Below are 12101 nucleotides of genomic sequence, written 5' to 3' on the forward strand. Positions count from 1 at the left end.
CAACGTAAAAAAAAGAAAGAAAAAACTTTATTTGAGCTCACAGTTACAAGCTATGTTCATTTTGTGAATGGGGGAGGGCGGGCTGGTGAGGTGTACATGTGTCACGCATGGTGTGGTGACAAGACGCGAGTTAATCATCCTGGTCGTTCTTCAGACCTGTTGAATCAACAGACTCTGAAACTGAACCCCTGGTTCATGGAACGGCCCACCTAGCTCTCAGTGCTATGATTCCTCAAAAAAGGCTCTTAATACACGACATGACAGAGCTTGGGTCACACTAAAGACATGACAGCACAGGAGCTTTAAATAAAACTAAACAGCATTTACAGTGTTGAGGAGGGAGACGTCTGGCCTCCTGCCCAGGTCAGACCGTCACGCTTGGCAAAGTTAAAGGTTGGGATGGAAAGTTCGCCACTCTCTTTTCCTAGTGGTCCTACACCCGACCAGACTGGTCGGGTGTAGGACCACTATTAAAACAGGTACGTTCAAGCTCTAGTCCACAAGAAACAGGTACCTTCAAGGTCCAGTGCAGTAGGAAGAAAGATACTTCAATCTTTAGCTCACTGGGAAGAGAGGTACCTTCAATCTCTAGCTCACTGGGAAGATATCTATCTTCTACTGAATTTGAAGATAAACTAGGAACATGGGAACCTCCACCCTTGAGTCATTAGAAAGATAGGCTTCTAAGTTGTAACTTAAACTTATATTTCACTAGCAAGATGGGCACCGTCTCTCTAGTTCACTAATAAGATGGGCACCGTCCCCCTCTAGTTCACTAGTAAGATAGGTACCTTCCCCCCACTAGTTCACTAGTAAGATAGGTACCTTCCCCCCACTAGTTCACTAGTAAGATAGGTACCTTCCCCCCACTAGTTCACTAGTAAGATAGGTACCTTCCCCCCACTAGTTCACTAGTAAGATAGGTACCTTCCCCCCACTAGTTCACTAGTAAGATAGGTACCTTCCCCCCACTAGTTCACTAGTAAGATAGGTACCTTCCCCCCACTAGTTCACTAGTAAGATAGGTACCTTCCCTCTCTAGTAAAGTAGCGAGATAGGTACCTACCCCCTCGAGCAAACTAGAAGGACAGATACCGCCAACCGCCTCCTGAATACATCAACATGATAATAAAGATAATGTGGGTGGGCATGCTAGCCGGGCTAAAGGAGCTGACAGGCTGAGAAGGCTAACCGGAAGTGATGTGCGGGGGAGAGAGGGCGAGAGGGCGAGAGGGGGCAGGGGGAGGGTTGGAGGTACCAGGAGGAGGAGGAGCAGGGCACCGATTGGGTCATCTAAAAGTGCCCTCTCCCCGATGCTGTCCTGTGATTTAACTGATATAACGGCTCACACCCCCTCCCTCCCTCCCTCCAGCCCTCACTGGACGGTCTGCTCGCTGGCCGTGCTGCTGGAGTCCTGTGGCTTCATGACGTCGGGTAGCTCTGGAGGGCTGGAGAAGCTCTCCATCTGGAGCGCCTCGAACATCTCGTCTGGAGCAGAGGGAGAGAGGCCAGGGGAACAGGCCGCACACAATGAACAGAAAACAGAAAACACATCGGGCTCATGAACCCTCAGAAAAGGAACATGTTAACACACAGTGCATCAAGCAAATGGGTCATAGCAAGAACTAGTTTCTAGCAGAACAGGCTCAACATCAGGCTCAACATCAGAAACTACAGGCTAACTAAGTCATATGCCATGAAAAGCTCCAAAAGAGTTCAGTGTCTGCTTTTCCTTTCTGTATTGTTACAAAGGACAACCTGGGTGCTGCTAAACGCCAAGATCCATGAGCCCAATGCCAAGCTGGAAGAAGCCCATTTTCACGTGCCTCAAAGTTAAAATATTTTTTTACTTTGACGCTGAACTTTCGACAACCAATCACATTCCAGTCTGATAAGTGGCCGTGAAAATAGTTCACTGTTGAATGAGATGACGTCAGCTGCCGTTCTGTCTGGAACTCAAACCTAGCTTCTCATGGACATGCAATTGTACAGACTCACAGTAGCTTGATAGCGACAGATTAACCATATTCAAAGTTTAACTTCATTTCAACACTGATTAGCGACGGACTGAAACCTGTTTATCATGTCAGGGAAGAATCTGATCTGACATGTAAAACAGGGCTGTGTGAGCACCACAACGCACCTTTCGTGATTCACGCTGAATTAGCATTAGCAAAACTTCTTGAGATCTTTGTGATGACCCTTTGTCTAGTATGAAACTCGAGTTTAGGAAGAAAACAAAGTCCTAAAAGAGACACTTCTTGGTCTGCTTGGGGGTTCAGCCAAGGAAACGTGTTCATTCTAATGAATCATACCGAGGTCACATGACATCATCCTGCAGACCAACCGCATAACCTCAACACAAAAACACAAATAGGCCAATCGCGTGAAGAAAAATAACATTTGTTACACATTTGGTATTGATAAAGTACATCTTATCTTAAACAATCCTCCCTGATAGAGTGCAAGCCCACAATAAGCTTCTTCAGGCTAGGCCTGCTATTATATTACAAGCCCTTGGGAAACATCCCTTAGTGTTAGCGATTGCTTACACATTACAAGCCCATAGGAAGCTTCCTCATGCTAGGCCTGCTATAACGTCACAAGCCCTCGAGAGGCATCTCTGCATGAAGGATTCCTGGCAGCAGGGCGTACCGGTGATGCGGAAGGCCAGGCCAACGGTACCGGGGGCTTGGGGTCGGGCCGTCTGACTGGTGAAGCCACAGTCTCCCAGAGACTTGCTGTCCTCCAACAGCTGCTCGTCCTGGTGAAAGGAGAAGATATAGACACGGAGTGTGTTGATGTGCAACATTGAAGATACAACAAGACAGTCAGAGTGTTTACCACCCCATTGGGTCATTTTCACAGATTTCCCATTAAAGCCAACAGGAAAGATGTCCCAAAATTAATGAATTTGTCTAGCACCCGTTGTATGGATTAAGTTGTGGTTGATTGATTGATGACAGAACAGAAGCACACGACTGGCATTGACACAGGAAGAGACTCACTTTGTAGAGGCGCTGGTCCTCTGGGGCCCTCTTCAGAATGCCCTCCACGATGCGTTTCAACTCGTACACGGTGGTCGACTCCTTGGCGTCCGTGAAGATGGTCGTCTTCTGACGCCGGATCATTAGAAAGACGTCCTGGGGGGAACGAAAGGTTTCACTCTGACGGCTCACGTCCTCTATTAGCAAATATTTTTCTATATAACAGTAATTTCGTGTTATAATGTTTTTTCTTAAATGTATTCCGTTTTTTATAATGTCGAACAAAGCAAATAGTAAACTAAATCTGAAGCATGAAATGATCTGTTCATAGATAAACTATCATTACGTTACTGACAGTAAATGAAACGGAAAGTGTTCAGAGTAATGAAAAGATAGTGTGTATGTAAATAACATTTCACAAAAAAATTGATATACTTATATATTTATGTATAGTCATAATTTACGTCCAGCTTTGCGTATATATGCAGCTGTTCTAATATGTCACATTACTTAAACTTGACCCATTCTTTACTGAAATTTCGTGTTTTGTATTACCGCTATGCATTTAAAAAAAATAATCTATCATGAGCGGAGCTTGCGCGACCCCCAGGATTCATAAAGTAGCGTGATTCTGAAGTACTTCGAATCGGAATATTAGGAAATAGATCAGCAAGAGTTTATCATACGGTCTGCCGCAGTGGCTCCAAGTAAAGCTAACCTGGTAGCCTGTTAAACATTCAAACATCACATAGAATAAGATATAATCGTATTTTCTTGCAACATTGGCCTCTTCCCCAGAGATGGTTACTATAATATATGTACATCTGCTGTGCTAAATCTATCAAAATCCCGATAATAATGTGTTGTTAACTCACCATGTTGAGTGCTAAGCTAGCAAGCTCCGACCCTCTGGCTCCGACTAGAGCCCCGGACCTGTAACGCGCATGCGCAAAGTCTTCCAAATAAACGTAACCGCGTCACCCCAAAATAACGTCACCTCACGGATGACGTGAGGGGCGGTAGCAGACGGCGCATGACAGCTTTCGGATTTGGCGCGAGGAGTTTGTTTGGGTGCAACTCAATTGATCGGTAATAATGTAATGCGAGCATCTCGGAATATCGGTGGACGGGTAACGATGAACGCTGATAACACACCGGAGAACGTATCCTAGAAGGTAACGTTAGCCAGCTGCCCAACAGTTTAGTGTCTTGTTGATGCCGTCGCTCTGGTCTTCGCTGCTGTCGGGCTGAAGATAGTTAACTGATCTGGTGTTGTTGACGTGTACGCTAGACCGCGGGGTTAACGGGAGATGTCGACGTGTGGACCAGAGGCTAGTCTGCTGTCGTACTCGTAACGTGGCCGGGCCTCTTTATTGTGTGTATTGAATGCCCGCGTGTGGCAACCGACCCGGGTAGGTACAGGCTGCTGTTCAGTTATTTGTCAGTTAATCTGATAACCTGACACTCGTTATTTTTAACCAGAGTAACGTAACCCCAGCACAAGACCTAATCCCACCTCTTATGTAATGAATAATGCTAATTATTTGGACTGATCCGTCCTGTCAAACCGGTCGGTTGATATGATGATAATCAATGCTGACTCAATTCGGCCAGTCCAGAGTGTCCTCCGTTTATAAAGGGCAGTATCGAACTCGGGGATTAACATGTGAATGCAACAGCCGTTTACGCAAGGTACTTTGGCGTTCTTTCTGGAGCTAGATGAATGCAGCAAAGAAAAAAGTGAAACAATGCCATTTCCAGTTGGCTACGATTTAGTTTCTCCAAAAAAAGTAACATTTTCTATTTAGTTTTCTTCTCCTGATGTCAGTTATGTCTCCTTCTGATGTCAGTTATGTCTCCTGTTATAAGCTCTATTTTTTTCTGTCAATATTAACGTTTTTTTTTTTTAAAGTTGTATTCCCTAATCAAACTTGACCCAACCTGTCCTAATTACAGCTCACCGCCTACAGAGGAGCTGAAGGCTGCCTGTCCCCCGCCCGCCCCTGCTGGGAGAATGATGTCTGTCACCATGGAGACGAACCTGTCCACCACCCCTCTGCCCCTCCCTGTCCACTTCGCCCACGCCGAGCAGTCCTTCTCCCTAAAGAAAAGACGTCTCCCCTTCTCCTCGGACTGCATCTCCTCCTCCCCTCATTCCTCCCCCGTCTGCCTCTCCCGCACCCTGCCCCCCCGGCCCTCAGCCAAGGGCGGTTGTGGGTCTGTGAGCAGGGTGTTCACCCCGCGACCGTCCCTCTGGTCCCCCCTGTCCCGCTCCCTCATTGAGACCCAGCACCCCGCCTCGCTGTACGACCCCGGCAAGCCGCAGTCCTTCTTCTCCCAGTGCTTCACCCACCTGGGCCTGCTCGGCCGCGGCTCGTTCGGGGAGGTTTACAAGGTGAGAGAGCGGTCCTGGTCCCCTGGTGAGGCCGGTTAGATGGTGGTTAACACAGCGGTTAGGTAGTTGGACTCCCAGAACTAAATGGCACAGGGTCTATGCTCCCTTATGTTCAGAGTTTACCTGTGGACACCCTACAATATGTCTGCACCTGAATGACCTGTATCTAAATTCACTGTTTGTTGCTTTCGATGAAGCTGTCTGCTCAATGACACATATTTATAGGTTATTCGGTTTAAATAGGACAATTCACTGTGAAGCTAATAACGTGTGTGTGTGTGTGTGTGTGTGTGTCTGTGTGCGTTCCCAGGTGCTGAGTCACCGAGATGGCCGGCAGTACGCGGTGAAGCGCTCAGTGCACCGCTTCCGGGGGGGTCGGGAACGCACGTGGAGCGTGGGGGAGGCGCGGAACCATGAGCGCCTGGGACCACACCCCCACATCCTGGCCTTCATCGCCGCCTGGGAGGAGGGGGACCGCCTCCACATCCAGACGGAGCTCTGCTGTACCAACCTGCAGCTGCATGCAGAGAACCAGCCAGCTAACATAGGTCAGTTTATATAAAGCACCACATACAGAACTACAGCGTATAGAATCACAACATATAGAACCAGCTGGCTGACATAGTGTCTTTATTTATATAGGACTTTAACATAAAGAACTACAACATAGTGTGTGTGTGTGTGTGTGTGTGTGTGTGTGTGTGTGTGTGTGTGTGTGTTAATCTAAAGAAATTCTATAGCGGCAGCCTGAAAAATAATAGCAATGATCAATAACACAGCAGTATCTCCAGGCCAATCTTCAGATTCGGGTGACCTCAATGAATCCGGGGAAGTTGTTCACCCGCTCCATGTGTTTGTCTCTCCAGACGAGTCGACGGCCTGGGCCTACCTGTGTGACCTGCTGCTGGCCCTGCAGCACCTGCACTCGCAGGGCTTTGTTCACCTGGATATCAAGCCTGCTAACGTGTTCCTCACCAGGTCGGGACGCCTGAAGCTGGGGGACTTTGGCCTGATGATGGAGCTGCAGCCGGGAGGGGGGGGTCCAGTGAATGGGCGGGGCAGGGAGGACGCGCAGGAGGGTGATCCGAGGTACATGGCCCCGGAACTGCTCAGGGGAGAATACGGACCTGCTGCCGACGTCTTCAGGTAAGCACACCTGTCTAGAGGTGGTCTCACCCATCTTAAGGGGAGCGCACCTGTCTATAGGTGGTCTCCCCCATCTTAAGGGGAGCACACCTGTCTATAGGTGGTCTCCCCCATCTTAAGGGGAGCACACCTGTCTAGAGGTGGTCTCCCCCATCTTAAGGGGAGCACACCTGTCCATGTGACTGAATATCAAGTGAAGAGTAAAGGTTTGTGTTACCTGCTGTCATTGGTTTTGGCTATTAAATGTAAACAAATGTTCATATTTAAGTTGAAATGTATTTTTCTTGGCGGTAAACTCTTGTCTATGTGTTGTCTGTTAGTTTGGGGGTGTCCATCTTGGAGCTGGTCTGTAACATGGAGGTTCCTAAGGGAGGAGAGGGCTGGCAGCAGCTCCGGAAGGGCTGCCTTCCCACAGAGTTCACCAACGGTATGTTCCTCACTCACTGCACGTCTAGCTTTCCTTTCCTCTGCTCTCTTCATATGACTTCGGTCTTGTGTGCGATGAATTTATCTTTTAGAAGTGTATTTCTGGATCAGACCCCTGATGTGTGTTGTTGTTGTTGTTGTGTAGTCCTCTCCGATGAGCTGCAGACGGTGCTGAAGATGATGCTCGCTTCGGAGCCCTTGGAGAGAGCGAGCGTCCCTCAGCTCCTGTCCCTCCCCTCTGTAAGGAGACGCCTGTGGAGGAGGCGTCTCTCCCTTCTCCTCCAGGAGACTGCACTCCGGGTGGCTTCCCTCTATCAGGTCAGACCAGGGACCTTCCAGGGAATTCTTATACCAGTTATATTTTTTAAAGGGATCTGGGACCTAACTTAACTTGTAGAATTTCCAGCAGCTCATGTTACATTCAGTTCACGCTGAAGTTGAAATCGAGAAATGTCCCACAACAGAAGTTCCCTTCTAGTATGGCCCACAGCACCAATTGGCTTCTAGGACGTTCCATAACAACTGCACCGTTTAACGAGTTGAATGGGAATCTGTTTGCTGTGTAGTCGACCATGTTGTTGAGCTGGAAGCTGTGGTTGTTCCTGAGGCTGCCCTGGCTCCCCAGCTGGAAGACCCCCGCCCCCTGCACCCCTCCAAGGGACAGCTGGGAGAAGGAGTTCGCCCTGCCCCTCACCTTATGGAGCAGCAACGCTAGAGGAAGTCTCGAGGATGACACCGTGTTCATGCAGGAACCCCTAGAACATTCCATGGACCTCTCCCCCTCCTTCCCAGAGAGGTAACCCCAAAACCCATAACTCTTGGCATACTCTTGTAGTAATTAAAGGGGACCTATTATGCTTTTTCGACTTTTATGACCTATAAACGTTGTTATAATGGTTGATAGTCATGTTTAACCATACTGAAGTGTCAAATAATGACGTACATGCATTTCGACGTATTCCCTGCTGACAGTCTGGGGTGGCTGTGCAGAGCGCTAAACACTCGGGACAACGTTTGCGATTCACTTGTTTACATTTCCGGGAAATCATCTACGTAGATGCACTCCTGCCGCGCCCCCATATGCCTGGTCAAATCTGCCCGCGCGCGCGCTTCAAGGAAGGTAACCAATCACAACGGAGTTGGGTTGGCAGGAGGGGGGCGAGGGGGCGGAGAAAGACGAAACCGAGCGTTGACAGAGAATGCTGAAAGCGCCCAGATGAGAGGAAGAGTTTCCCGAAAATCGACATCGTTTTTTGTGTATGGTTAAACATGACTATCAATCATTATAACAACGTAAATGGGTCATAAAAGTCGAAAAAGCATAATAGGTCCCCTTTAAGAACAAATGGCATATTATTCGCAACCCATAAAAATGTTTGCTTAGGTTTACTGAGTCATACAATTTGGAGATGAACAAAAAGTTCAACTACCAGCAAAAAGGTTCTGGGTTCAAGCCCCAATGTCCGCCAGTATGTCCCTTACTGCTCCTTAATTACCTGTCCATGTCGTATTCACTAACGAACCTCTACCTACTCTGTAATGACCTGTCTCTACATGGTTGTATGCGTCTGCAGGGTCCGCTCCAGGCTGTCCATGGGTAGCACCTCCACCCCCCTCCAAAGGTCACCTCTTCGCACCCCCAGCCCCAGCCCATGCCTTGCCCCCTCTGCCGCCCCCTCCTCCCCCTCCACGCACTTACGCTTCGAGCACAGCAGGAGCGGCACGCCGCCCGTGTACCCCGACTTCCCCGGCAGCCACCGGTCGCGACGCGGTGGCTCCAGCCGGCGTCTACTGGAGGGCGAGGAGGAGGAGGGGACTCTGAGCTGGAACCTGAGCATCGAACCAAAGAACCTCCTGAGGATGTTTGAGGACACGGCGCGAGAGGACCTGCGCTGAGGCCAGGACCTGACCCGTGGTCTTGACGAACCGCTGCCATGATAAACCTGCTGCCACGACGATGGACTGCTGCCACCACGACGACGACGAGTTGTCGTGACGACCAGCCATAGCAACAACCCCCGCCGCCACAACGACGACTCGCTGCCATGACATTTTCGAATTAAGAGTGAATCTGTTTTAAGGGGATTATTAAGGGATCAAATGTATATAAGCTAAGAGCTTTTAAAGAAGCCGCTGTTGTAGAACAATGCTGTTTACTTTGTTGTGCTGTTCATCTTTGAATTGTATCAGATGACGGATTTAATGTGATTTTTGATTATTTGACCAATTTAACTTCGAAGCATGTCACTTTTCTGTGTGTTGTTCCAGTCTGCGGCTGCTACTGCATGTTTGGGCTGAATGTATTCTAGATGTTCACTGGTTTACCTCGCTGTTCACCGAGGATAAATAAACATAATCTAATCAGCCACACAAACTCACCTTTTTTTAGCGCCTGCTGTGTGCATCATCCACAACGCTAGGGGGAGATAAAGCAACCCTGTATTTGTTATTTTATCGAGGAAGCTGTCGTGGATTATCGTAACTATCGTACAGATCAGATCCAGGGCCAGTTGAAGCAAGCCTTGTTTAGAGGACACAGACGAGGCGAATACATATTAACTGATTTCTAATCACTGTTTGGCGGTCAGTTTACACTACAAGGCAACACCTGATCAAAGATCCGGTGTGGAGATGTTACACCGTAATATGTGTTTTTGAAAAGCTTGATTATTGTAAATTCCGCCTTTCGTCCACCGGTACAGCTATTTTATTAATGCTTTATGGATTAACAATGTCCTAGACGACCGAGAAGTAAAGGATTGTCCGGGCAACGGCGCTGTGCAGAGAAGGGACTGCGTTTCAAAGTAATTGTACTTTTCCTCAGATGGATTATGCTGTGTACAACTAGGTCTTCCTGCCAGTGCAACCACCCGTTTGTTTGCAGACTTGAGGTCCCGTACAGCGGTAAACTTGGAAGTCGAGTGTATTTCATGTAATGTATTCGATGACTTTCGGGGACTATTGACAGCTGTGTGTAAATACATAAAGCCAGGTGAATCAGCCTTTCAATTCTACCTCGGTTGACTTTTTAATAGTCAAAATATGTTGAAAATGGAGCGTTTGAACTGCCGGGTGGCAAAGCTGCTGTCGGCCGCGGTGCAGGAGGTGCTGGAGGTGGTGAAGGAGACTGTTTCGGAGTATCAGGATAAAACCGCCCGAACCCAGAGGGAAAACGAGAGTCTGAAGAGGAGACTACAGGAACTGCAGGAAGAGAACCATGCAAAACACTCAGGTGGGCTAGCAGCATACTCTACAGTGGCGTGACCACAATAGTTGAGTAGGGTTTGGCCCAGGATGAGAATAAACACGGCTACCACAAAGCCTTTTTCAAAAGGTGCAGAGATTGTATACTTCCAAAAAATCGCCCCAAAAGACAAAATATTGCATCAGTCAATATAAATCATTGTGTAGTTAGTTACACATTATTTGATAGATATTGGGATTGGAGCTGGATTTTACCAATCAATCAAAACCTTAATCCTTCACCAGATAAAATTTGAAGTTGATAACGGCCAACCGTTTCCATTCACAGATAACATGTTATTGTTCTGATTGGTTGGTTTTGTGTTGCCTTTAGGACTCAAATCGCATCCCATCGCACCCGAACATGAAGTCCAGCAGAAGGAAGAGTCTGACCTGGAAGAAGCAGATAATCAGGAGGCGCTGTCCTTTCCCTATTTGGGTTCTATTGGTACTCTTCCCTCTGAAACACCAATCAGATCGAAGTCTCACGTTGGTCCCCCCCTCCCACAGCAGAGACGCCATAGACCCAGTCTTGACCCAGGCCAATCAAACAAACCTCACAAGACCGACCCAACGTCTAATCACAATAGTTCTACTGGCCTGTTGTCCAATCACAACAGTCCTACCGGCCAGCTGCGCAATCACAGCAGTGCTGCTGGTCTGCTGTCCAATCACAACAGTTCAACAGGCCAAATGCCCAATCACAGCAATTCTGCTGGTCTGTTGTCCAATCACAACAGTTCAGCAGGCCCAATGCCCAATCACAGCAGTTCTGTTGACCTGTTGTCCAATCACAACAGTTCAACTGGCCCTCTTTTCCTCTTCTCCAGAAACAGTCCTGGTTCTCCAGTCTTGCTCTCTCCGAAGCAGATAAAAACTGAGCCTGACTGGGCTGATCACGACCCAGGGAATGTGGTCCTGCCAGCAGGGTACTTCCATGAACCCCCAGCCTGTTTCGGATCAGAACCCTTTGCTCTGAACCTCACCGGGGAAGAGGAACCCTTTGACTGGGCTGGTTCTGACCTCAACCCCATGTCCTTTGACCCCACGGACCCCAGTCAGTCAGGGAGCAGAACACTACAGCAGAGAGGGGTGGGTCGACCCAAGCGGTACTGCTGCACACTGTGTGGCCGGGCCTTCAGGCACGCAGGAGACCTAAAGAAGCACCACCGGGTCCACACCGGGGAGAAACCTTACTGCTGCTCAGTGTGTGGCAAGCGCTTCAGCCAGTCGGGCTACCTGAAGATCCACCTCCGCCACCACACTGGAGAGAGACCGTATGGCTGCACACAGTGTGGGAAACGCTTCAGCCACTCGAGTAACTTTAAGAAACACCAGCTGACGCATCTATAGTTTATAGAGCTTACGTCACACGGACCAGGGCTAGGGCTAAGTGTTTTAAAGACTAAATGTTGAAAATTGTGTTTTATGATGTATACTGTTCCAGGATTTGTGGGCATTTGAGAGCATTTGTTTTAAATATCTTTTGGCACACAATGTGTAATACTCTATCACATAGTATTTGCAGTCAGAATTGATGCAATAGCTTTAGTGCAGTATTGACTAAGCTGGGTTTGTTAATTTCTTAATTTATCATTAAAGGATTTTTGAGTCACTGTTCTTCCCATTCTTCTGGAGTCACCATTCAAGCAAGGTTTCTTAATAGGTACTCCACATTGACTGCTGCGATCCGTTGCTACAATCCAAAGACCAAAGCGTCCATGATTGCAGAAAGTAGGCTATATACAGTAGGTAGATTGACAGGTAAGCCATCTAATCATTTCATTCAGGCCAAATTAAATGATTGGAGGGGATTATTACATTTGTAACATCAGGCTTGGCTTTGGCATGAACATAAACCGGGGAGGCCACACGCAGGGCAAAGGAATAACAATGATTTATTA

General features: G+C 48.1%; 3 protein-coding genes across 6 annotated transcripts; 2 read left to right on the forward strand and 1 right to left on the reverse strand.

Moving 5' to 3' along the window:
• Positions 1 to 5: 5 nt before the first annotated feature.
• On the reverse strand, positions 6 to 3996 carry LOC132446541 (elongin-B-like). The gene is made up of 4 exons (XM_060036854.1): positions 3863 to 3996; positions 3009 to 3143; positions 2656 to 2764; positions 6 to 1488 (listed from the first exon to the last, which is right to left on the reverse strand). The coding sequence occupies exons 1-4, from the start codon at positions 3863 to 3865 to the stop codon at positions 1376 to 1378; spliced, it is 360 nt and encodes a 119-aa protein (XP_059892837.1). The 5' UTR covers positions 3866 to 3996; the 3' UTR covers positions 6 to 1375.
• Positions 3996 to 9322, forward strand: pkmyt1 (protein kinase, membrane associated tyrosine/threonine 1). 2 transcript variants are annotated; one of them, XM_060036845.1, is made up of 8 exons: positions 3996 to 4162; positions 4944 to 5382; positions 5693 to 5930; positions 6249 to 6528; positions 6849 to 6955; positions 7100 to 7272; positions 7521 to 7750; positions 8529 to 9322. In XM_060036845.1, exons 2-8 carry the CDS (start codon positions 5002 to 5004, stop codon positions 8848 to 8850), a joined length of 1731 nt encoding a protein of 576 aa, XP_059892828.1. In that variant the 5' UTR covers positions 3996 to 4162; positions 4944 to 5001; the 3' UTR covers positions 8851 to 9322. The 2 variants fall into 2 exon arrangements, with proteins under 2 accessions (XP_059892828.1, XP_059892827.1); XM_060036844.1 differs by lacking the exon at positions 3996 to 4162 and adding an exon at positions 4169 to 4399.
• A 96-nt stretch (positions 9323 to 9418) lies between these two features.
• Positions 9419 to 11813, forward strand: LOC132446539 (zinc finger protein 135-like). 3 transcript variants are annotated; one of them, XM_060036848.1, is made up of 3 exons: positions 9419 to 10186; positions 10532 to 10614; positions 11028 to 11813. In XM_060036848.1, exons 1-3 carry the CDS (start codon positions 10172 to 10174, stop codon positions 11548 to 11550), a joined length of 621 nt encoding a protein of 206 aa, XP_059892831.1. In that variant the 5' UTR covers positions 9419 to 10171; the 3' UTR covers positions 11551 to 11813. The 3 variants fall into 3 exon arrangements, with proteins under 3 accessions (XP_059892831.1, XP_059892829.1, XP_059892830.1); XM_060036846.1 differs by having other exon boundaries at positions 9420 to 9886; positions 9990 to 10186; positions 10532 to 11813; XM_060036847.1 differs by having other exon boundaries at positions 9420 to 10186; positions 10532 to 11813.
• The last annotated feature ends 288 nt before the right edge of the window (positions 11814 to 12101 follow it).

This window comes from Gadus macrocephalus, chromosome 18 (assembly GCF_031168955.1).
Source record: "Gadus macrocephalus chromosome 18, ASM3116895v1".
NCBI classification, from domain to species: Eukaryota; Metazoa; Chordata; class Actinopteri; order Gadiformes; family Gadidae; genus Gadus; species Gadus macrocephalus.